Here is a 25,546-nt window from a genome sequence, read left to right as displayed (position 1 = left end):
GTGGTAAATGGAACCTTTCAGAAGTCATATTCCCTTTCCATAAGAAAAGTAATTTAGCTACTGAGATTCAGTCCCTGAAATCAGGATCCTGGGACAGGAGGAAAGTGTAGTCCTCAAATGCACTGGGTGTACTGAACTGGTGTTAAATATAGCTCAGCATGAGTAAGAGAGGGTTCACATATTCTGTATCTGATATGATCCTTGTCACAGCATCATAGCTAATAAAATTAACAAAGTTCTGCTGAGCTCAACATTACACCAGGATGAATGGCTGGGCCTTGAGTCCACATATTTTATTCATTTCCTGGTAGATTCAAGGGAAAGTGTTAGTTGTGTCTGACTCTTTGTGACCCCAAGGACTGTAGCTCACCAGGCTCCTCTGTTCATGGGATTCTCCGGGCAAAACTACTGGAGTGGGTAGCCCTCCCTTCTCCAGAGTACCTTCCCGACCTAGGGATCAAACCTAGATCTCCTACACTGCAGTCAGATACTGAGTCTCCAGGGAAAATTCAAGGGAAAGAGGACTCAAAGTAGAGAAAAGGAGACAGGCATATTCAAGGTGTGCTGGAAGGACCAAGTCTCTCAAAACCCTGCCCTTCCTATATTACCCTGCACTGAGGAGGGAGGTCAGTCATTTACTCGCACGTTTCAGGAGCCTCAGCCACACCTTAATATGAGTTTGTATCACCTCAGCCCTCCTCTGGAAAGGCAGCATTGATAAAGAGGCACTCTTGCCATGGAAAGGGAACTCAGACATAGATTGGACTTGGGTTTCCAGAGGAGAGAGCAAATAAAAGGGTTTGAGTGCTTTCTAAGGACATAGATTAGTGACTGTGTCAAGGGGTGGCTTCGGAAAGCTTTAGTGATCCCTAAACCCTCATCATTCTACTCCCCCAAAGCTACACATTAAGCATACAAGTTAACTTCGTGGTTTCAACTCTGACTGCAGGTCAGAACCACTGGAGAGGTTTCAAGTGATACACAAGACCAGTTAAAGCAGGATATCTGGGCTTGGGGCCCAGGCATAGTTTCCTGGTTTATATTTAAGCTCCCAGAATGACTCCAATGTCGAGCAGATTGAGATCCACCATCTAAGTGAACATGATGTCCATGCCCTGAAAATAAGACTCAAGGCAATTCTTCCAACCAGCTGACCACCCTTGCCCTCTACCAATGTATATATTAAAGCTAGCAGTGCCATGAACTGCCTTCTTTTCCAATTTTGGAGTTAAGTTTTCTCAGATTCACGTAGAATGTTGCAAACCCCAGGCTCTCTGTTCTAGGCAAATCTGGGCCTTTAAAGAAAAACATTTGTCAACCCTTGTAGCAAATCACAGTCATCTCATCTTGCGTCTAAGAGTAGCATTACTACTGACTATCTTGTAAGAGTTGCACACTCTTCTAGATGTTTTACATACATATCACTAATGCTTATAACTCTGCAGAGTAGATACTACTATAAATTTCCAAAATATATCTAGAATCTCTCTTCCTCCTCCACACACTGCCTCCTTCTTAATCCGAGCCACCATCATTTTGTCATTCTGACTTCTGCAACAGCCTCTTGCTTTCAAGCTATTCAATGTATTCTCTACACAGGGTGGTCTTTGAAAAGCAGAAGGAAGGTTGCTTAAAGTCCATCAGTGGCTTCCATCCTTCTTGGAAAAAAAGCTAGACTCCTTTTCAAGACCTTCAAAGTCCTGCATGATTCAGCTCCAGCTTCAACTCCACTCTCATCTTGAGCCTTTCTTTCCCTTGCTTACTGTGCTCATACTGACTCACTTCCAGTTTGAGAGCTGCTATCTTATTCAAATATGATTCTTCCACATAGAGCTCTTGCCCTGACTCCCTTCAGTTCTACAATGTGCAGCTGGACTATCACCTCCAAAGAACAGTCTTCTCTCCTCACCATTTAAGTAGCCACCCACTCTGGCTCCATGTTTTCTTTTGCTCTGCTCTATTTGTTTCCTTCACCATACTCACCACACTTAGCAAGTATTTATTGTAGAGTTACTAGTTTCGTCTGGTTCTCCCACTGGGCCAGTGGCACTTCAATGGCAGGGATCTCACCCCATCTCTCATAGTCACCAAAGTACCCACAGTGCTTTCTTCAATGCCTGGTACTTAGCCATTTTGTAAAAAATATTTCTTGGATGAACAAAGAATCCCATTTTACAGATATCAAATAAACTAAGGAAGTTGCCTGAGATCAAAGCGCTATTAATGACAATTACAGCAATCTGTCTCTCAGAAGGAAAAGAACATTTTACTGGTGTTTATATAGCAGTTTCTCTTTCTCAAAATAAAAAATCACACAGGAAGCAACAGTTAGAACTGGAGATGGAACAACAGACTGATTCCAAATAGGAAAAGAAGTATGTCAAGGCTGTATATTGTCACCCTGCTTATTTAAATTATATGCAGAGTACATCATGAGAAACACTAGGCTGGAAGAAGCACAAGCTGGAACCAAGATTGCCAGGAGAAATATCAATAACCTCAGATATGCAGATGACACCACCCTTATGGCAGAAAGTGAAGAGGAACTAAAAAGCCTCTTGATGAAGGTGAAAGAGGAGAGTGAAAAAGTTGGCTTAAAGATCAACATTCAGAAAACTAAGATCATAGCATCTGGTCCCATCACTTCATGGGAAATAGATGGGGAAACAGTGGAAACAGTGTCCAACTTTATTTTTTTGGGCTCCAAAATCACTGCAGATGGTGATTGCAGCCATGAAATTAAAAGATGCTTACTCCTTGGAATGAAAGTTAAGATCAACCTACAAAGCATATTAAAAAGCAGAGAGATTACTTTGCCAACAAAGGTCCATCTAGTCAAGGCTATGGTTTTTCCAATAGACATGTATGGATGTGAGAGTTGGACTATAAAGAAAGCCGAGCACCAAAGAATTGATGCTTTTGAACTGTGGTGTTGGAGAAGATTCTTGAGAGTCCCTTGGACTGCAAGGAGATCCAACCAGTCCATCCTAAAGGAAATCAGTCTTGGGTGTTCTTTGGAAGGACTGATGTTGAAGCTGAAACTCCAATACTTTGGCCACCTGATGTGAAGAGCTGACTTATTTGGAAAGACCCTGATGCTGGGAAAGATTGAGGGCAGGAGGAGAAGGGGATGACAGAGGATGAGATGGTTGGAAGGCATCACCGACTCAATGGACCTGAGTTTGGGTAGGCTCCGGGAGTTGGTGATGGACAGGGAGGCCTGGCATGCTGCAGTTCATGGGGTTGCAAAGTGTCGGATACGACTGAGCAACTGAACTGAACTGAACTGAACTATCCTGAAAACCTTAAATGACTGTAACTGTCCTGGATCTCCTTCGTTCCATACGTAACCTAAACCATAGCAATGACTATCCCTGTGCTAAGCACATCAAGCTGGTAGCTTGAGGTTAAGAGGATTTTGCACCAGTGTAAATCCTTAAATTGTGCAAATGTGCTCATCCCAAAGCACTTCTCTTAAACATTTTCTATCCTGCCCAGTGAGAAGTTCCTGTGTTTTATCAAGTTGAAATCCAGCTGGGCCACTGATAATGCCAAGGGGGGATGTGACCATTCACCTATCATCAAATTCTCTTTTATTGCTATCTTGGAAATGGCTACCCACTCCAGTATTCTTGCCTGGAGAATTCCATGGACAGAGGGCCTCGCGGGTGACAGTCCATGGGGTTGCAGAGTCAGACACGACTTAGCGACAAGCATGTTACTAGCTTGGGCACTGGAGTTGAGTTTCTGATGGTTAGATCTGCCAGAAATTTCTCACCTGCACAGTTCTGCTGTGGCTCCCAGTGGACACGGATGCCCTCTCTCTGGCAGGCCCGGGTATATGCCAGGAATGATTCGCAGTAACAGTTTTTATGGACTGGACATTCACACATGTCTGTCACGCAGGACCTAAGGGACCAACAGAAAGAAGTGAACATTCAAAAATATCAGATACCAAGTTTTCTAAATACAACTTGAAGAAAAGCAGTAGGTGAGTAAATGTCAAACCTTGTCCAGACATTAAAGGCTTCTATTTTAAATTGGAAACCTAAAAATGATATAAAAAATACTTCATGAAACCTTAGTGGATACCTCTGAATAATGTGACATCAGTTTCCTTTTCTTCTAGAGCAGGACTAGTCAATAGAACTTTCTTAATGATAGAAATACTCTATAGTCTCCACTGTCCAAAGTTATAGCCACTCATCATATCTGGTCAATTAGCACTTGAAATGTATCCAGTGTGAATGAAAAACCAAATTTTTTATTTGATTGAATTTTAATTAATTTAGATGTAAACAGTTACAAATGTCTATTTGTTATCATGTTGGGAACACAGCTCTTAGAATACACCCCTATTCAAGGTGCTGCCATTTTGTGAGTAGCTCTGATATATGAATAATAAGCTCTATTACAATATAACTGAAATAGAGACCAATTTGATGACAGCATCAAATCTCTTGGCTTTCTGAAGACATTCAATTAGGATTCACTTTTCCAGATCTTAGAATCTTAGTCTTTTGAGAATCACTGAACCTTGTTCTTTAGAACGTGGGGTGACAAATTCCAAATAAAGCAAAACTTTCAGGCCACTAATTAGACTGAAAGATATAGGAGATTGAGCCAAGGTCCTTGTTTGCTTTTTACCGAGTCGCTCAGTTGTATCTCTTTGCAACCCCATGGACTGCAGCTTGCCAGGTTCTTCTGTCCATGGAATTTTACAGGCAAGAATACTGGAGTGGGTTGCCATTTCCTATTCTGGGCAATCTTCCCGACCTAGGGATCAAACCTACATCTCTTGTATCTAGGTAGGTTGATTCTTTACCACTAGTGCCACCTGGGAAGTGCCTAAGGGGCTTAAGTTTAAATATGGAAATGATTGGCCAGGATGTAAAGAGAACTGCAGTGTGTTTCAAACACAAACTAATATATTTTCAAACACATTGACCTTGGAGACATAATAACCTCACATTGGACTATGACGTTACAGTTTACAAAGGCCTTTCTCATTCTGTTATGAGTGCTAAAGAGGACATAGCACAGTCCCTGTTTTATTAATTAAAAAAAAAGTCATTCTATAAACAGGCCCAAAGTCACATTAGTAAGTGACAAAAAAGTGAACTAAGTTACATCTCCTGAGACTAGTGCTCTTTTCCCAGCAAGTTTTGTTGTTGTTGTTTTAGTTGCGAAGTTGTTTCTGACTCCTTTGCAACACCATGGACTGTCTCCTCTGTCCATAGGATTTCCCAGGCAAGAATACTGGAGTGGGTTGCCATTTCCTTCTCCAGGGGATATTCCCAACCCAGGACAATGAACCCAAGGGGTGTACTGCATTGGCAGACAGAGTCTTTATCATTGAGTCACACAGAAGCCCTGCAGCAAGTTTATTGCCTAACAATTCTGACTTAACATTTTACACAAGACACCCAAGATTAGACTTATTTTTTTCATACTCTGTTCAGTGAAACCACTTCTTTACAGAATCTAATTCAAGGCTGGAAGCAGAAAAAATACTATTCAAGATTATAAATAGCACTGATGATCTTGAAAAGTGATCAGGACATGGTCATCCAGTGTTCTTACACAAGCATTCCCTCTTGGTGTGAGATGTGTACACACCTGATTACAGAGAGTGACCAGCTTGCTCTGGGTAGAATTGCCTGCTCTGAACAAGAATTAAATGGCAGAAACCATGTTAAAAGATCAATAGACTCACCGTGTACTTTCAAAGTTATTACATTTCAACACTCAAGGCCACAGCCTTGGGAAATGGGAACTAAGCTGGAACAAAAGAGAAACAAGTCTGAAACCTCAAGAGTGCTTTCATTTCATGCAAAGAGAGATTGTTTGATGCCTGATACTTAAGACACAATAATCAGGACAGAAAAACTGCTCTCTCTGCTTTCTGTAATAATCAAAGCTGTAATTCTTAATACCTTCTCCACTTGTATTACAGAAAACCTGTGAAATCATGTTCAACCCTTTCTAATATTAGACACGCATGTTGTGTCTTTAAAGTAATGTGGAGCCTCCAGGTTTCCAAGAAAAGACAAATAAAGCCTGTCCTTACAACAGCCACTGAATGTCTGGGGAGGAACCCTCCTCAACATTATTTCCTCTATTGTTTCAATTTTCATTTCAGACTGACCCACGCCCACCACATCTGCGCTCAGACTTCACAGCACCGCTTCCGCTTTTGGCTGCTGCCGTCCTACCCTCCAAGTCCACTTCTGCTTCACATGTTTCTCACCGACTTTCCTGGCCCAAGGGTGTGGGAACCCTTGCTGTCGTACTCAACTCCCACTGGCATGACATGAAGGGGATGGGACCTCACGAACCTGGTAAAATGGTGGCACTTTTTTGGGAAAAACCTCAACCAGAGGAAATGCACCCTCTGATTTGAAAGAATGTCTAATGTAATTCTATAAAACTGTTTGGACAGTCAGCAAACAAAATTTAATTTGTTTGTGTGAAAGGACTGCTGGCCAGTGTTTTCCTTCTTTTCTCTATATTTCTACCGGTTGTTGTATGAAGCTATTTATACAATTTAAAATAAATTATGAATAGCTCAATCCAATTCACTGAGACTGCTTAGAGAAACGTTCAAAGCACATATTTAATAATTGCTATGTACACATAATCTACCCTACCCACAGACTACTCTGGACTCTCAGACACAATCAATAATACATCTACCCTTTAAAACTAAGGAAGATTTGAGCTTCTTCTATTACTTGGCACTCATGAGAAACAACATTTGAGGGAAAAATGTTTGTCAAAGTCAGTTCTTGACTTGAAATGTGTCACATATTTTTAAAGGCTTGAAAGATGTGTCTTTTCACAGAATTTAAAACTATAAGATGTCTTTTTTCACTTGTCAAGTTGACTTTTACACAAAATTGTACCTAGAGTTTGTAAGAGAATGAAGAAATAGACAGTCCATACTCTGCTGGCAAAAGTGTAAAAGTGTAGCTCTTATGTTGAGCACTTTGCTCTACTCAGCCTTTACATGAATTATCACATTTACTCCACACAGAACCAGATATGAGGCAGGTGATACTACCAGCCCACTTAACAGATAGGGAAACTGAAGCCTGGAGATGTTAACTATATCCCCAAGGTCACGTGGCTGATGACAGATTCAGAACTTCAGAACCAGGACTGTAACTCAGGCCTTTCTAATCTCAACTCTCATGTTCTTAATAACATTAGAAGATCTTTCTACAGAGTAACTTGGCAATACTTACAAATAGCCCTAAGAAACATTTTTATCCTGATAAGGAAATTTCACACCTAAGGAAATAGTAACTCATATGGTTTATATACAGGGGTGTCATCACAATACTATTAAAATGGAAAAAAAAAGAAATAACCTAAATTGCCTACAATAAGGGCCTAGTTACCTACATTTTAGGAGACTTCTACAATGAAATATTCTACAGACATTACGATGGTGTTTACGATGTACATTTTTAAACTCAAGGAAACATTCAGGAAGGATTAATGGAAAAAGAGCAAAACTGTTCCAGTCTTGTGTAGTCACACGCGTGCTTATGTGCTAAGTCACTTAGTCGTGTCTGACTCCTTGTGACCCTATGGACTATATCCCGCCAGGCTCCTCTGTCCTCGGGATTCTCCAGGCAAGAATACTGGAGTGATTACACACAGAAAACTATATGCCCAAATATTCACCACGGTCAATACCCTGAGTGCTGGCTCTTTCTCTTATTTTCCTACATATTTTCTACAATGAACATGCACCACTTTTCTAAAAAGATAAAATCACAGTGTATTTTTTAAACAACAAAAGGAATGTCATAAGACATATTAATATTTAAATTCAAATTTAGGAACTAGAGTGAGTGAGAAAATAAAGAATGGGAGAAAAATAAAGCTTTCATTTGTAGATTTTAGCTATTAAGTATTTCTCCAGCTAAGATCTTTCTAATCTGTACATCAGAGGCCTTCTGACATAGGCTGTGATTTGATCCACTTTGCATGGTCCTCAGATTTCCACCTCGTTGATCTAATGATGCTGTGAGCTTGACATCCAGGTGGATGGAATGGATAACAGAATAATTATGCATGCTTCTGCTGATAACAAAGGAATTTATTAAGAGGAAAATAAAAGCATCTTCATAGACCTGTCAAGTTTCAGGGAGGGGCAGAACTATTGTTATTCAAGTATTCAATTCATGTTATCACACTTAATACTTCAGCATGAGTGAAATCTAATTTATGACACAGTTGAGCTGAATTTTTATATGTTAATAGAAGATCATGGACCTTGCCTTAGTCAGTATTCACCAATACTCTACATTTATATTCATTTTACAGAATCAGTAGCAGAATGTTATCACTTTCAGTAGTTACTGAGATTTATGGCTTTGGTTTTTCTGCTTTAATGGCATTATTCTGTCAATAATGTTCTGTTTGATGCTGAGTTCTTGGTCAGGAAACACCGTCGCCCATTGCTCCAACGGGAAACCACAGGATCCACTTCAAATGAGCTTTTCCAGGAAAGCCCTGCAGGTAAAGAGCACCAGCCTGGCCCGAGCAATCCCTGTAAAGCATACTTTCCGTCATGGGAGCTTTTAATTAATGTACTTAGAAATGCTTTTCTAATTTATCCTCCCTGCCCTTGGCATCTTTCCTGACAGCAGAGAAGTGCAGGCAGGACTCTCGTTCCATGGGGTTTGCACAGCTGCGCGGTGCAGAGATAAGGAAAGGGATGCCAAGGGCTATCACAGGGCCCCAAGCAACCGGCACCGTGCCGTCCTGTAATGTCACACACCAGCTGCCTCCCTTGTCTATCCACTTTATGTGCATGAGCCGTGTGCCACGCGGCAGTAAGACCCTTTGAACACCTTTCCTCATAGCAGCCAGCAGAGTACACGTGTCAGCACCTACCTGTGGTCCCTTCCCCCACTGAAATAGGACTTATCACAATTTACCTACAGGGGAGCCTCCTCATCTTTTTTCCCCTGTCAAGTTACAACTGACTGTCTCTTGCAAAGCTCTAAGATGGTAGCTACTATCCACATGGAGCCATTTAAATGGAAATTTAAGTTAACTATGATTAAATAAATCTAAAATTCAGTTCCTCAGTCACACTAGCCATACCTCAAGTGCTCAGCAGCCACCTGTAATTTGTGAGCACCATATTGGACATTTTCACCAGTTCCATCACTGCAGAAAACTGTACTGGTACTGGATGGTGGTACCAAGAATGCAGCTCTGTCTGTATTTGAAAACCACTCCTGTCCTCTCCAGAAGGATTTACTGGTGGAGTGAGATTAAGGTCTCATCTACAGAGAAAGTTCAAATTTCTTGGGCTCAATGTCAAGGTCCCTAGCCATCTAAACATCCCTCTTTCTTTCCCATTCATTCTTTGATCCAGTCATATGGGGGCTGTCTCATTAACCATCAGGCTTCCTTCTGCTTTGTTTTTGCCTCAAATGTGCCTTTTTGTCTTCTCCACTGGAAAAATCAGATGCCTATCCTTTCAGCTCAGTTCAGTCGCTCAGTCATGTCCGACTCTTTGCGACCCCATGAATTGCAGCACGCCAGGCCTCCCTGTCCATCACCAACTCCTGGAGTTCACCCAGACTCACATCCATCGAGTCAGTGATGCCATCCAGCCATCTCATCCTTTGTCGTCCCCTTCTCCTCCTGCCCCCAATCCCTCCCAGCATCAAAGTCTTTTCCAATGAGTCAACTCTTCTCATGAGGTGGCCAAAGACGGTTCAAATTCCTCTGAGGTGCTCCCTGACTGGCTCAGGAAAAGTTATCCCCTGTCTATCAGGTCCTGTGCCTCCCACATCTTTATTCTTGTGCAGACCCTCTGAATCCTTATGGTCTCTTTCTCTGTTTCAGCAACAGAACTATATCTCGCTCATCCAGCCAAGCACTGTGCCTTGGACACACAGCTCATTAAACATTCAGTGAATCATCCCAAGAGTAGATGAGAATGGCCTGACAACCTTCACATGGCTTCCATGGGGTTGGGTAGTTGGACACTGATATCTGAGGGGCATGAATTCCATCCTTGCCTCTAACTTGCTGGCCGTGGCGTGGGAGCTGCTACCCATGGCTACCTTGGAACAAAGCTGCTTCTACAAGAACCTTTCCACTGTCATTTTCATTTTGAACTTCTGGTACCCCTTCTCCTGTATCCCAGAGGATTTTTTTTCACTTAGTGAATGGTGGGAAAAAAGATTTTGATGAGAGAATTCTGCATTCATGACACATTTTCAGAAAAGCACATATTCAGTCTTATAGGAACAACTTATAGCTCTTCATGTTATTAAAAAGGCAAGCCTCCAACACTGCTAAAATCAAAACATCAAACACCTCTCTGCTTCCTAGCAACAGCACACCAAGTGATTTTCCCTCTGCTTTTTCTGGCAGGAGGGCCACGCCTGCCAGAGAGAAGCAAGTGCTCATGACTTTGCTACCCAAACACAGTTCTGAAAGACAGATATATGAACCACTGGGAACTCTCCACCCAGCTTCTGGGGGAACAGATAGGCAAACCAAGAGCCAGCCCCATCTAGGACCCAGAGTCAGAGCTCCGGCTTTCCCCTCTACCACCATGAAGGGTCTCTGGCTGGGCTATTTGTTCAATCTGGAGGTCAGTTGTCCTGGGAGCAACAATAGAACAGGACTGGAAGATAACTAGAAAACCACACTGGGGTCCTATGGCTTTCCTTACTCCATGTTTTTGGAGAGTTCACAGAAACAAGTGAAAGCATCTCAGGCTTATTAGGGCCTGGAAATCAGTGAAAAAGAGAGATGGAGACAGAGTCCTGACTGGATGGAGTGTATTTAACTACCAAGGGACTACTTAAAATTTCACAAATACTTTAACCCTTGAAATTCTGCGTTGACTTTCCTAACCTGAGTTACATGGAAGTAACTAGAGGTAGCAGCCACAATCTGAAGGCATATCCATGTTACATTATACCTAAGAAAACAATTCCAAACCTAACTCAGTAGTGGCTATCTCAGTTTTCCTCAATACCATATAGGCACTCTTATGCTTTCACAAAAAAACACAGCACTCTAACCTAAAAATCAGGGTTCAAAGATTTAATAATGTGAAATGTAAAGTAGCTTTACTGAGTTGTTAATAAGTGTGTGGGGCAAGTCTGCAAAGCCAGCCTACTGCTCCTTCCAGACTCTTCCTGAGCCAGCCACAGTTGGCATCACCATGGCTTAACTATGAGTGAGAATATCTGGAAGTTTAAATTGGTTCCAGGTGGCCTAGGGTTGCCAGGCTAGAATAGCAAGGTCAGGCATTTCTGGATGATCTTGTGCATTTCATGAAATCTATCTGAGGAGACGGGGCAGGAGAATCTGGGAGGCCAGCTGTGTCTCTGGTTGCAGATCTTGAATTTATCTGCAGTCCAGCTTCACCACCAACACACACACACACACACATACACGTTAGACCTTGAGGCCACTCCTTAGTATGAGGAATGAACTCATTGAACCTTGCTTGTTCCAGGCACTAAGGGAGGCACGAGATGAACAGAAATGGACCCCAGCCAGAAGGGAAAATTACACAGATACTGAAAATCAAACTCGAAATGACGTGAGGGCTTTAATGACAGACAACTGGAGCAATGGGATGAAAGAAAAATGAGTGTTAGTCACTCAATCATGTCCGACTCTTTGCGACCCCATGGACTGTAGCCCACCAAGCTCCTCTATCCTCTATCCACATGGATTCTCCAGCAAGAATATTGGAGTGGGTTGCCATGCCCTCCTCCAGGGGATCTTCCCAACCCAGGGATCCAACCCAGGTCTCCTGCATTGCAGAGAGATTCTTTACTGTGTGAGCCACCAGGGAAGCCCTTGGATAATGAACAATGTGCTAAGTTGCTTCAGTCGTGTCCGACTCTTTGTGACCCCATGGACTATAGGCCCCCAGGCTCCTCTGTCCAGGCAAAAGTACTGGAGCAGGTTGCCATTCCCTTTTCCAGAGGATTTTCCCTATCCAGGGATCGAACCTGTGTCTCTTATGTCTCCTGCATTGGCAGACAGGTTCTTTACCACTAGTGCCACCTGGGAAGCACCAGAGCAATGGGATCCTGAAGTCTAATTCCACGGGGCAGGCAAGAGTGTCCAGAGGCTTCACAGAGTAGGAGAGACACAGGAACTGGGTCTTGAAGGGTCTGTGTAATTGTGTTTGTTTTGAGAATGAAGAAAAGTAAGTTTCAGGCACAGGCAGGGACTCCAGTACAAGCCAAGAGTGAAAAATGACCAGATTTGAGATTTGATAATCATGTGATCCAAACTCCAATATTAAAAACAAAACCAAAAATGATCCCTGATGCGCAGTCGTGGAGCCTGCACCTGAAGACCTCACTTCCTCACAGAACAGCCTGGCAGGTCTACCCTTAAGGCATTTCTTTCTTTGAGGGGTTCAGGGCCTGATAATCTGTAGCCTTAACTCTTCGGTGTGATGCTTGGAGCCACACAGTCTCTGTGAGTGCGCTGGAGCCCACGCTGACTCTTCTGCGATCTTCCCAAGCTCCGCCTTCCCAGTCCCGCGTGTTTTCCTCTTCCTGCCTTCAGTGTCCTTCCCTCTGTAACTACTCTCTTCCTGCTTTGACAAGAATAAAAATCCAAATACTAAGATAACACAGAAATAACCTACCAAATCAATTTGATAATTATTCATAAGGAACCCCTTTGATTGCCTGGATTCTGTTTCTGTCGTGCATACTCTGCCTACTTATGTATATTTCTGATTTAAAACTTAGGGGTGCTACATTTGCAACTATTTTAGATTCTCCATTTACTGAACAATATTGATTGCTTTAATCCTCGTAACACTTTCCAGGAGACGAATGCCAGGACCTACATAGCAGAAGCCAGCCTTACGCAGGCATCCCAGAAATAAGCATCAGCCTTGGGCACCCTTCACAAGCCAGAGATGGTTTTAGTGGAATTAGAGGCATCTGTGGACACAGAGATCTCCTCGAAAGAGTAGCAATGCTTATGATTTTCCTTAGATGCTAATTTCCCTTTACTCTTGTTTGAACAGAGACCAAACAATAATCACACATGTTCTGGAACCTAAAATATTTTCTCCCTTGATAAGGCCATATATCAGATCATATGTGGAAACTATGTCTTAGGGGTGGGGAAGGTGTGTGCACCATTCTATTTGCCCCACATCCAGGCGCTATGACTTTAAAGCGGCCAAAGACTCTATACCCACTAACAAGTTTGGAAATACTCCTCTTAGTAAAGACGAGCTACCTTTACTTGAGTAGGAAACACTGACTCCACAGAGGGAAAAGCTAATGAACAGAACCGTATGCTGAATTGTCACTCTTCAAGGGATAACATTTCAGTTTGGGCAGAGGCCTCTCATCCAGCTGGGGAGAGAAGAAGCCTGGTCGCTACCCCCCTCTAGTGGCCAGGAGTTAGAATGTCAAGTAACCTTAATTGTTTCAGCATTTAGCTTCTTACCCTTTCAGTTTAGGGGGCGGGGCTGGCTGATAGGAGGACAGAGAATGGCTTCTTGTCAGAAAATCAATCACTTTTCTCTTCAACGCGTTCAATCCATCACTGCCATGTTCACTGTGAAATAAGAAGACTCGTTGCGTGGTGCTCAGTTGCGCTCGACTATTTGAGACCTCATGGACTGTAGCCTGCCAGACTCCTCTGTCCATGGGATTCTCCTGGAAGAATACTGGAGTAGGTTGCCATTTCCTCCTCCAGGGGATTTTCCCGACCCAGGGATCGAACCCAGGTCTCCGGCATCTCCTGCACTGCATGAGAATGCTTTAGGGCTGAGCCACCTGGAAAGCCAGGCTGGTTGGTGGACTAAAATCCCTGAATAATCATGAATGCCTGCATGGAGTGCCTCCCTAGGAGGGAGAGGATATAGACTGGAGCACTCTGTTGGAGGGTGGTGAGGTGGAGCATCAGTGATAATGGTCTAAAAGCTTTTCCATTTTTTGTAACATCTCATTTTCCCTATGTACTGCATCCAGCTTCATATACTTTTTTAAAACAAATTGTATGTACAATTTAATAGGGTTCTTTTTTTGTTTTTTAAGTGTTTTTTTATTTTGTATTGGGGTATATTCAATTAACATATAAAGTTCAAAAGAATACTTGGTAAGCAGGGGAGAAACCTTCTCTACCACTTCTGAGACAGTAACACAATCAGAGGCTGAAGATACCCATGTGATGCCAATATTTACCCACGTTCTTACTTCTTCATTGGTAAAAAAGCAGTGTCCCGACAGTACCAGTATTCCGTGACTATATATAAATATGGACTAAAGCTAGGTAATATTCCTACTTGGAAAAGATCCTCCAGGAAATAAGAGAGTGAAGGTTTTTTACTCAGAAAATCCCAGTATCTCTTCTTTGGGGTGACTAGTCTCATCATACTTTTCACCCAATATTGACAGATACACACCATGTTTGAAACTGTTCCACTCAACTTGACCAACGCTCATTGAGTGTCTGTGTATAAGGTAACACTGCTTTAAACTTGGGACATTCACAGTGTGTTGGGGAGGGCAGGGGAAGACAGGCAAGTCAACACAGTGAAGGAGGCTGAATCTGGGACTCCTGTAAGTGCGGGATGGCTCTGGGGAGAAAGCCTCCTTAAATGGTACTTATGGGGTGGGGGTTGGGGGTGGAGTGCTCCCACAAGTGACTGAGGGTGCTCACATAAAGCAGTTACTTGGGAATCGGGGAGGAAGCAAGACCAGGTAAGGAGCACTGTGGAGTCACCACCCTGGTGAAAACCCCAATTTCATCATTTGGGGTGCTTCCCCTTTCTATGCCAGGTTTCCTTGTATAATCTCTCAAAGGTTTCTCATGAAAAATAATGGAGAAAACAGACTCCCACTGCCACAACCGCCATCCCTAAAGAGAAGAGGGAATTTCTAACACATTTGGAAATGAGGGTGAGAGGTAGCCAAGGCAGAATCCCCCATGGTCACCTTCCTAGCCCGTTGTGAGGATTCTGATTCTCAGAGTGAGGAGGTGTGGGAAACGGTGTGTCGTTCTCTCTCATTCTACAGTGGCCTCCCCTCTCCTCTGCGCTCCGGGTCTTCTAGCCCCTGCATCTCCAGGACGGGTCTGCCTGCCCAAGAGGGCAGCTATCCAGTGAGTTTCTCGCAAGGGAGGTGAGAAAAATCCATGAAAGCGAAGGAGGCATCTAGCATCTGGAGGCCACACCCCAGCCACACGCAGCAGCCACCACCAGCCCAGCTGCTTCAAAGGGGCCGATCCGTCCAGAGCCTTTTTCACATTAGGCCGTGGACGGCTGCCAAGCCCCACAAACCCTGCACTATGTGCGCTAATAAAAGGGCGCAGTGGGGGCTGCCCCCAGAGGAGGCTGCGTGCCGGTGAACTTTTTCAGATGCTGGGTGCCTTTCATCAAGTGTCCGCCGCCTCGCCCCCACCATCAACCAGCATTCACATCCAATCACTGCTCAAAGAAGGGCTTTTTGCACTCCATCCTCTGTGCAACTTGGCTGCCCAAGGAAAACACAGTCCACTGGACCTAAAAGGAAAAGTGTTCTCCTGAGGGGCCCAGTTCACCCCCATCAGAACTGGGCCCCATGAGATGGCACGCGGCCACTCTTAAATCACAGAAAAGAGGTTCAGGGATCAGATATTCCCCAAAGGCAAATCATAAACACCCCGGGCCCACTGCTTCCTCACCTGTTTCCCCCTCTCTGTCAGAATGACAGCACCCTTGTATAAGCCCCAGAGAGTTGGAATGTGAGGCATATTTCCTAGAAGTAATTAAGGAGACTATTACCTGAAAGGCCGTGCAATGTTCACAGCCCCAAGAGTGAAAGACGCTGGGCTGAGTCGATCCTGAGTACCTGCTATAAGCCAGGTACATCCCAAATATGAGCACATATAATTCTGACTGCAAAATTTTTAACAGAAGAGAGAACTAAGACCCAAAGAGGTCAAGTCGGCTTTTGTTTGTTTGCTTGTTAACATCAGACTGTTTGGTAAGCGGCAATGCTGGGTCCATGCTCTCTGCCTTATATCATACTGCCTAATATAGGGCATGCTGTTCCTTCCACGAAATGTTCTTTCCCCTACCCTTCTCCTGGTTAAAACCTACTCCTCCTTCAATATGCAAGCCAAAAGCTTTCTCAGGGCAGCCTTCTGAGATCCCCAAGCTAGTTATTGTGCTGTGTTCAGTCATGTCTGACTGTTTGCAACCCCGTGGACTATAGCCCGCCAGGCTCATCTGTCCATGGGATTTCCCACACAAGAACACTGGAGCGGGTTTCCTTCTCCAGGGGATCTTCGACCCAGGGATCGAACCCATGTCTCCTGCATCTCCTGCAACGGCAAGCAGATTCCTTACTACTGCACTACCGGGGAAGCCCCTCCCCAAGCTGGATGAGGCTGCTGTGGAACTTTCCCATCGTGTTCTCAGACGGCCCTTGTCACAGCCTGCAATCATGCCTTTGTGGGATTGATGCCTCACTCCACCCACCCCACTACACTTCCGGGTGGGCAGGTTTTGCTCATCATTTTTGCCAGCTTTGGTGCAGGGCCTGGTTGTGAGTAGATGCTCAAAATCTATTTTTCTGAATGAATCGTTTATAGATGTTTTATAGTCCAAGTCCAGACAAAGTGATTGCTAAGATGACAATGAGAAGCAGATGGTTAAACAGCCTGATAAAGTTTCAAGGAGGAATGAGCATCTCGTGGATTTCAGTATTACCCACGGCCAAGGGGAAGAGGATCTGAAACTGGCCACTGGATTAGGCAACTAGGAGATGAGTGGTGGCCTTAGGAGAAATAGTTTCATGGGCGTGATGAGGACAGAAATCATCCTGGCATGTACTGAAGGTAGAAAATACGTGAGGCATTGAGTGAAGGCTGTTCTTTTGGCAGTTAGCAGTGAAGGGAAGAGAAATGGGGCAATAGTTTGAAGGGAAGTGAAGTGTAGCATGTGCGTGTGCGCGCGCGCATGTGTGTGTGTGTGTGTGTGTGTGTGTGTGTTAGGGTCAGGGAGATCTGAAATTGCTTTACACCAGGGAAAAAGATTGTCCAAGAGATGTTGAAGTGAAAGCAATGGAAGGGTTAGATAACTGGAAGAGTAACGTCATGAAGGAAATAGGTGAGAATGGGGTCAAGAATGCAGGAGAAAGACTGTCCTTTTCTTTACTTATAGTTGCAAGTAAATTTCTGAAAAAAAAAAAAAAAATTCTGGGAAAAACCCATAAAACTCCCTATGCTTATACAAGGCACAGTGGGAGAAGGGATAAAAACCAAGTTTACCCTATAGGTCAGCAGGTGGATGAAGACCAATGATGCAGTGCAAATATCTAGCAAAGAAAGTGAGTAGGATTTTATGACATTTGCAAACAGTGTTTCCAGGTGAAGAAGGAGTCCAGACAAGGGGCAGGAATACTGCCTTCTGGACAATTCTGCTGTCATTCAAGCCAAGCCCTTGGGGACCCACGGCAAATGAACTGAAATACAACTAAGCCAAATTTTTAATCAGGCAGAAATTTAGAGCTGGTGAAATTGCCTTTTAGTTCCTATGGAGAAAGAGGCAATATGGCAGGTTTTCTAGACTTTATTTTTACATTTTACCATCTAAAATTAGTGATAAAACGTCTTCCCCCAAATTGGAGGCCCTAAAATTTAGAATTGTTTCTTTTTATGGCAGGGGATGGTGAGAAGGGACTTTTCTAGATGCTGTCTCCCTAAATATTTTAATGCTCCCAACTATACAGTAAAAATCTTCACAGCAGTCATTGTGGGAAACCATCTTGGTTAAGACACTGAGAGCTCAAAAATTCTACCAATAAGCTGGATGACTCATTAACAGTCACAGAAGCAAAGAATTAAGAGTTTTAAAAGACATAGTGAACATCTACTCCCTGCAGAAATTCCTTTTATAACATCCCTGACAGATGGTCATATATCTGCATCCTGTCTGTGATAAGAGCTCAGTAGCTTTTTAGGAATCTCATTCCTGGGATAAACAATTATAGCTTCTTTTTCAGGAAGTTTTCTTATATATTAAGTGAAAATGTGTTCCATAACTTCCACCCACTTGTTCAGAGTCTAGCTTCTGTTGAACTATGGTATTATTTTATTCTATCCCAGCACTCATATATCTTCTTCAAATACATGATGAAAAATAACAATGTTCCACTTAAAAACTAACCCTGGGGGGACTTCCAGAAATATTCCTATTGTACCATTTTTCACTTCCTACGCTTTCATTTCCTTTTATATCTACCAATTCAAGAATGTCCAGCCTGAGTATAAACCTTCTTTCCCTTTTGTTTATTCTTCCAACAAATCTCTACTGAACAGGGCATTGTACTCAACCCCAAGGTAGGGGCAAAGATGAAAAAGATGGGGTTTCCTACTCCAAACTACACAATGTGCTAAAATAAATTGTAATGAATGGAGGAAAATGATGAGTGTGAGAAAAAGCTGTTTAGTATGAGGAAGTGAGTTCAGCTGTGCAAGAGAGGTTATTTTAGTATGGAAGACAAGGAGTGAGAAGGAATTATAAAAGAGTTCAAGGAAGAGTCATCCCTTGAGTTATATCTTAAAATAAACAATAATTTTGGGCTTCCCTGGTGGCTCAGTGGTAACGAATCTGCATGCCAATGCAGGAAACATGGGTTCAATAAATGGGTCAGGAGGATCCCACATGCCTCAGAGCAACTAAGCCAATGTGCCACAACTACTAAGCCTGTGCTCTGGAGGCCAGGAACCACAACTACTGAAGCCCACATGCCCTAGAGCCCATGCTCCGCAATGAGAAGCCTTCACACTGTACCTGGAGTAGCCTTGGCTCATCACAACTAGAGAACGCCTGTGTGCAGCAATGAAGACCTAGCACAGCAAAAATAAATAAATATTTTTAAAAAAGAGTAAGCTTGACCCAGGCAAAGCAGAAGAAAGAGCTTTTCAGAAAGGTCATATTTTAGAAATAGTATCGATACTTTTGTTTGAAATGCCACATGTGCCATTTGGGGATCCCTGAGCATTGAGAAGAGGAACAGATACTGTAGGACATCAGCTGGAAAGGCTGTGCCTTGTGTGCCAAGCTATGAAGTATGAGCCTAATTTGAAAATCAGAGGAGTCATTGATTAATTTGAGCAGAAAAATGATAGAATACAAAGCACACCTCCAAAAAGTGAGCTGACAGCAGTGTGTTAGATGGGCTAAGGAGGTGGAGATGGGGGATTGAATGGGGAGTTAAGTAGCTATAGAAGATGACTCAGCCAGGGATCGCTAGAGAAAAACAGACACAACCAGGCACCAATCTGGGGGAGCACCAGAAGAAACTGAGGGATGACGTAAAGCATATGGGATAAGAGGAGCGTAATCTGCAGAGTCTGTAAAAGGATCTCCTGTTGGGGAAAAAAAGAGAAAAGAAAGGATCAAAAAATGCCTCTGGAGATTTGAACCTGGGTTTAAAGTCTATCAACAAATACAAGAGATGCAAATCAAAACCACAATGAGGTACCATCTCACACCAGTTAGAATGGCTGCGATCCAAAAGTCTACAAATAATAAATGCTGGAGAGGGTGTGGAGAAAAGGGAACCCTCTTACACTGTTGGTGGGAATGCAAACTAGTACAGCCACTATGGAGAACAGTGTGGAGATTCCTTAAAAAAACTGGAAATAGAACTGCCATATGATCCAGCAATCCCACTGCTGGGCATACACACCGAGGAAACCAGAATTGAAAGAGACACGTGTACCCCAATGTTCATCGCAGCACTGTCTATAATAGCCAGGACATGGAAGCAACCTAGATGTCCATCAGCAGACGAATGGATAAGAATGCTGTGGCACAAATACACAATGGAGTATTATTCAGCCATTAAAAAGAATACATTTGAATCAGTTCTAATGAGGTGGATGAAACTGGAGCCTATTATACAGAGTGAAGTAAGCCAGAAGGAAAAACACCAATACAGTATACTAACGCATATATATGGAATTTAGAAAGATGGTAACAATAACCCTGTGTACGAGACAGCAAAAGAGACACTGATGTATAGAACAGTCTTATGGACTCTGTGGGAGAGGGTGAGGGTGGGAAGATTTGGGAGAATGGCACTGAAACATGTAAAATATCATGTATGAAACGAGATGCCAGTCTAGGTTTGATGCACGATACTGGATGCTTGGGGCTAGAGCACTGGGACGACCCAGAGGGATGGTATGGGGAGGGAGGAGGGTTCAGGATGGGGAACACATGTATACCTGTGGTGGATTCATTTTGATATTTGGCAAAACTAATACAATTATGTAAAGTTTAAAAATAAAATTAAAATTAAAAAAAAAAAAACAAATACAAGGAATGCGGGAAGAGGAGGTGACGGTAGAAAGAAGGAGAGATGACAGGTTTATATTTACACAATCTGAGTTTCTGGAGGAACATTCAGGCAGTGATGTGGTGGTAAATGTTTAGCAATTGGCTCTTGCGGGGAGGGGTGCAGAGGAGACGAGAGCATCCCTGATTTGCAGCCTATGCCAATTTCTCTGGTGTAAATTCTCCAGCTACAGCTGCTTTCAGGCCACCAACATGACATCACTGATGACTAAACATCAAGTTGGGAAGAGATCCTAACATTTGGCTCTAGAGAGCCACTACAAGCCAGCTCCGGCACACCAATGCACCCGGTAAAAATGTTGAACAGATGTTTGAGAGGGAAGTCAGGAGTTGAGCCAAGAGTGTTCCTTATTGCCCAGTAAACAAAATGTGATTCTTCACAAGACAAAGTTAACACCATGGCTACAGACAGGCTTGAGCATCCCTACTGATGTGTTCTAATGTCAGCCAAAAGCCACAAATAACTTCTCTCATTCTCCGTTACCAGCATTCATGTAAACACCATAAAAATGAGTGCTGACAGCAACCAATGAGTTTATGCTAGTTTTATTCTTCATAATGTCCTAGGAAGATTCCTCCTTTAAGATTTACTATTGTTTTGCCTACCATGAAATGGTAACCAAGTGTTTTGCTAAATCAATTTAAAGGTTGCTTTGTTTCCCTGCCACCTTCGCAAGTACCTCTGGGCTAGTCTGACTCATGTTTTACAATGACTCGTAATAATGCTGCTCAGTCAATCATAGAGTACAATTTGGTTTAAAAAAAAAAAAAAAAACACTATTAACTCCTCTTTTTCTCTTTCAGGTATATAAAAATCTAGCAACACGACATTACTATTGGGGCAGTCAATGATGCTACGAGGTTATTGTATGGAAGAAGAAATATAAAAGGTAAAAAAAAGTGAATAGCCCACATGAAGGTAATGGTTGAAAGTCACACTCTGGGGAAGAATATAGGAGGAAAGAGGACAAAAATGCATGGCCAAAAAGGATTTTACTATGACTCAACAGTGAAAAGTTATAATTTCTCACCTATAACTTTACAGTGACAGCACAGATACTATCATTTGCCTTCTTCTGGATACAGCAGCCAGTTAAGGACTTTGGTACAACCACTTCCTATAATAATACTTACAGGGACATAAACTCTTCATTCCCCACATAGCAGCCAAGTGTTCTTTTAAAAGTATAAAACGAATCATAGCACTCCTCTAACCAAAAGTTTCCAAAGATGTCTCATTACATTATTAAAAATATAATCTACCTATCACATGCCTGTGATATCTAAGCCTGATTTTAAACATGGTAAAACTGAATAAAATAATGTTTATTTGATACAATGAATAGCATCTATTTCAACTTAAGGAGCCAGAATTATTCTCAATAATAAAATATAAGAAGTACGTCAATAAATTAAAAAAAAAAGGATGCCTTCCATTACTACCATTAACAGTATCCTTAAAGTTATATCATCTAAAATTACACAAGCTGTCAAACAATAGATATAGATTTTAGAAAGGAAAGAGCAAAATTATACTTACTTGCAAATGATATGATTGTCTATAACTAGGAAGCTTCAAAATAATAAGTTGTAAAAACAATTTTACTGAATGCCAGTAATTCTTAGGAAATATGCTGTACATAAAAATTCAATTCACAACAGCAAGAAGTCAAGGTCACAGAAGATTTTAAAAGGGCAGAATCTATATGAAGCAAACAACAAAATGTGCATACTTGGGTATGTGAAGAGTGATTTCCTTAGGTAATATAGTTGACTTTATTTTTATACTTAAAAATTGTGCATCTGTAAGTATTTATAATGTGGTAAGAATCAAAATAATAAATTTAAAGAAAATAACTTTTAAAATCTCTTTGCACAGTGGAAACTGGAGTGAAGAAGCAGAATTTGTGTCAATAGTGGGGGACAAATGCATTTAGAGGAAGCAGGCGAGAAAGTGGAAGCAAAAAGATGTTGACAGTCTGCAAAAGCAACGATGGTTACTATTGCAACCAAGTGGACTTTAGATACATTTAAGAGCACACATCAACACGATTCAGAAAATATTTGACTATTTGAGCATGAGAATTAAAGGAGAGAGAAAAATTGACAGCTTATACATTCCACAAATAGTTGCTGAGTACCTTCTCTGTGCTAGGCACTAAATTAGTCCCTGGGAACCATGCATAATTAAGTGAGAAGACACATTAGTTCTGCAACCTGCTAGGAAAGAGAATAGATTTTTAAAAAATAAAGTTTCAACCCACAGGTAACCTATAGGTATTTCTTTAAATATAAACAAAAAAAATCGAATGTAGATCTTAATTAACTGGGAAGTATGAAGAAATTATGCTTTCAAATTAAAGAACAGCCAGAGGAAATCTGCCAAGTGTTTAATTAATGAAGAAGAATGTAGAAACTGCAGGAAAAGGTAGACTTAAAACTAACCTGTGAATTTGGCTTGAATGCAGAAAACAGAACCATAATTCAGGAGACTACAAAGTGAAATATCGAAGTGAAAGAGAGTCTAAACCTCTTGACCACGGGACCTCAACCCTGATTACACCTTAGAATCACCATAGAGCTTGAAACGACCCCAGTGCTGGGGCCACAACTGGTGGAGATTCTGACTTAATTGGTCCAGATGTGACCAGAGTGTCAGCAAACTCGCAGGTAACTCTCTGGTACAACTCTGATGGGGAACCCCAGACGCTGATTCATCACTAGTATATCTTGATTCATGTTCTAGATTCTGATTTCAATGAAACACAGCTAAAGAGGCCCTATACTTAGCATTCATAGATCATAAAGTGAAGTCGCTCAGTCGTGTCCGACTCCTAGCGACCCCATGGACTGCAGCCCACCAGGCCTCTCCGTCCATGGGGTTTTTCAGGCAAGAGTACTGGAGTGGGTTGCCATTGCCTTCATAGATCATACTAGTCCCTAATTCTCCATAGGAATCATCATAATCAATAAACTCACTTTTTTATAATAGAGAAACTAAGGAGAGGTTTTTAGAATCTTCTCCAAGCCTAAAAGCTTTTCCAACCTTAAAAGTGCTGAAAGCACACTATATAGTCTGATCATTTTCTTCTACCTCTGTTGTATAAATAAAATTATGGGGTCAAAATATAAGTCTGCTCCTCCTAAACTTGCACTGAAATAATTTTACTTGATTTTAGAAATGCTGGTCTGCATTGAGCTCTTACAACTGTATTGGTGCAATATTCTATAAAGAAAGAATTCAGATGCCAAAGAATGCAATATAAAGACAAAAACAGACTGGAAAGAGTTTCTATAAACTCTAAGATAGACGTTCTATTTGCTCACTAATCTTTGCACATGAATCAGTTAATTGCTGAGGCAAATGTTATTTAAGATCTCGGATGAGAATCATCCCTATGTACATACCATAACTTAGAAAAATGAACAATACTGGTTATTATTATAAACATTTCAAAAAAGGTACTGTAATCTTCTCCCTCAAAGTCCTTTACTTACAACTGTCCTTCAACTAAAGGTCACTGCAAAACTAGAATTCCTGAAGGAAGGAATGAAAGAGTTAAGGGCAAATGACAAAGCTGCAAGAGGTTTCTTGTTAACAAGGCTTTATTTTGAACAAAAGTGACCTCTGTTTCTCCTGACTTTGCCCTGCAGGCCTGGCATTGTATGCAGGTAGATTCTCTAAGGGGCTAAAGGATCAGCTGAGCTCTGTTTCAGGTTGTTCTACTTGGATTAGCAGCCTTGACCTCACTTGAGGCTTCATCTGCTGAGTTTTTTTTTTTTTTTTTTTTTCCTTAAGAAATGTAGAATCTCAGTTCTGAGATTCCCAGGTGGCTCAGTGGTAAAGAATCCACCTGCCAACGCAGGAGACACAGGAGATGCAGTTTTGATCCCTAGTCAGGAAGATCCCCTGCAGGAGAAAATGGCAACACATTCCAGTACTTGCCTGGAAAATCCCATGAAGAGAAAAGCCTGGCAGGCTACAGTCCATGGGCTTGCAAAAGAGTTAGACACGACTGAGCACACAGAGAGAATCTGAATCTGAGCACACACAGAGAGCATCTCAGTCCTACTCCCACCCACTGAACTGTAGTCTAGAGCCCTATCACACTCCTACCTTCAGAGCACTGCATTCAAAGAGCAGTACAACAAAAGGCTGAGCTGAAGGAAATCCTCCAGAGTACAAGGGGGAAAAAACAATGTTTGTTTATATTTATTATTATCCTGCTAAGTCGCTTCAGTCGTGTCCGACTCTGTGCGACCCCATAGACGGCAGCCCACCAGGTTCCCCCATCCCTGGGATTCTCCAGGCAAGAACACTGGTGTGGGTCACCATTTCCTTCTCCAATGCACGAAAGTGAAAAGTGAAAGTGAAGTCGCTCAGTCGCGACGGACTCTTAGCGACCTCATGGACTGCAGCCTACCAGGCTCCTCTGTCCATGGGATTTTCCAGGCAAGAGTACTGGAGTGGTTGCCATTGCCTTCTCCAATTATTATCCTACTTTGTTTTAATTTATATTTTTATAATTTACAATGTATATGCTGTGCTAATATTGAAATACATAATAATTATATATGATACATATGCATGTGTATACTATAATATATATGTATATATACTACACATGTATGTAATATCTGTATAATATATGAATATATGTGTGAAATATAAATATAGGAGTGAGTGTTTAAAGACATTCAGAGACTGGTTATTGGTCCTACTGACCCACTCACTGGTGTAGTGAAATCAGCTTTGAGAGATGTCACAAGTTTATCTGTTTCTAATAATAGTTTAAATATACAAATTTGCAATTTGCTTACTGATAAATCAGAATTCAATTCAAAGTTATCACCATAATACTATGACTCTGTCACTTACATTCTGTCATGTCCATCTATTGACCATTTATGCATCTATCCATCATTCTCCAAACACTTATATGGTATTTATTAACTACTATATTCCTAGAGCTAGGAATAAAACAAAGACCCAGACAAATATGATCCTACCTTTTAGCCCTAATGACGCTCTCAAACTGGGTCAACAATCAAACTCATCATCACAGTTGGAACTAAGGCTGTATTACAGACATAGAGCTGGGAGAAGTGAGCAGAATGAGTAAATTTGGTCTGGAAATTGAAGTGGGATTCTCT

The 25,546-nt window shown here is 42.0% G+C and overlaps 1 protein-coding gene across 1 annotated transcript in view; it reads right to left on the bottom strand.

The window, feature by feature from the left end:
• The window catches only part of BMPER (BMP binding endothelial regulator), a 252,207-nt gene that overhangs the window by 10,261 nt on the left and 216,400 nt on the right, over nucleotides 1-25,546 (bottom strand). Inside the window, exon 14 of the mRNA XM_027539508.1 lies at nucleotides 3,779-3,909. Within this exon, the coding sequence (XP_027395309.1) occupies nucleotides 3,779-3,909 (131 nt within the window). The remainder of the gene's footprint in view (nucleotides 1-3,778; nucleotides 3,910-25,546) is intronic.

Source organism: Bos indicus x Bos taurus, chromosome 4 (genome assembly GCF_003369695.1).
Source record: "Bos indicus x Bos taurus breed Angus x Brahman F1 hybrid chromosome 4, Bos_hybrid_MaternalHap_v2.0, whole genome shotgun sequence".
Taxonomy (NCBI): Eukaryota; Metazoa; Chordata; class Mammalia; order Artiodactyla; family Bovidae; genus Bos; species Bos indicus x Bos taurus.
This window is presented reverse-complemented; position numbering and strand designations above follow the sequence as displayed.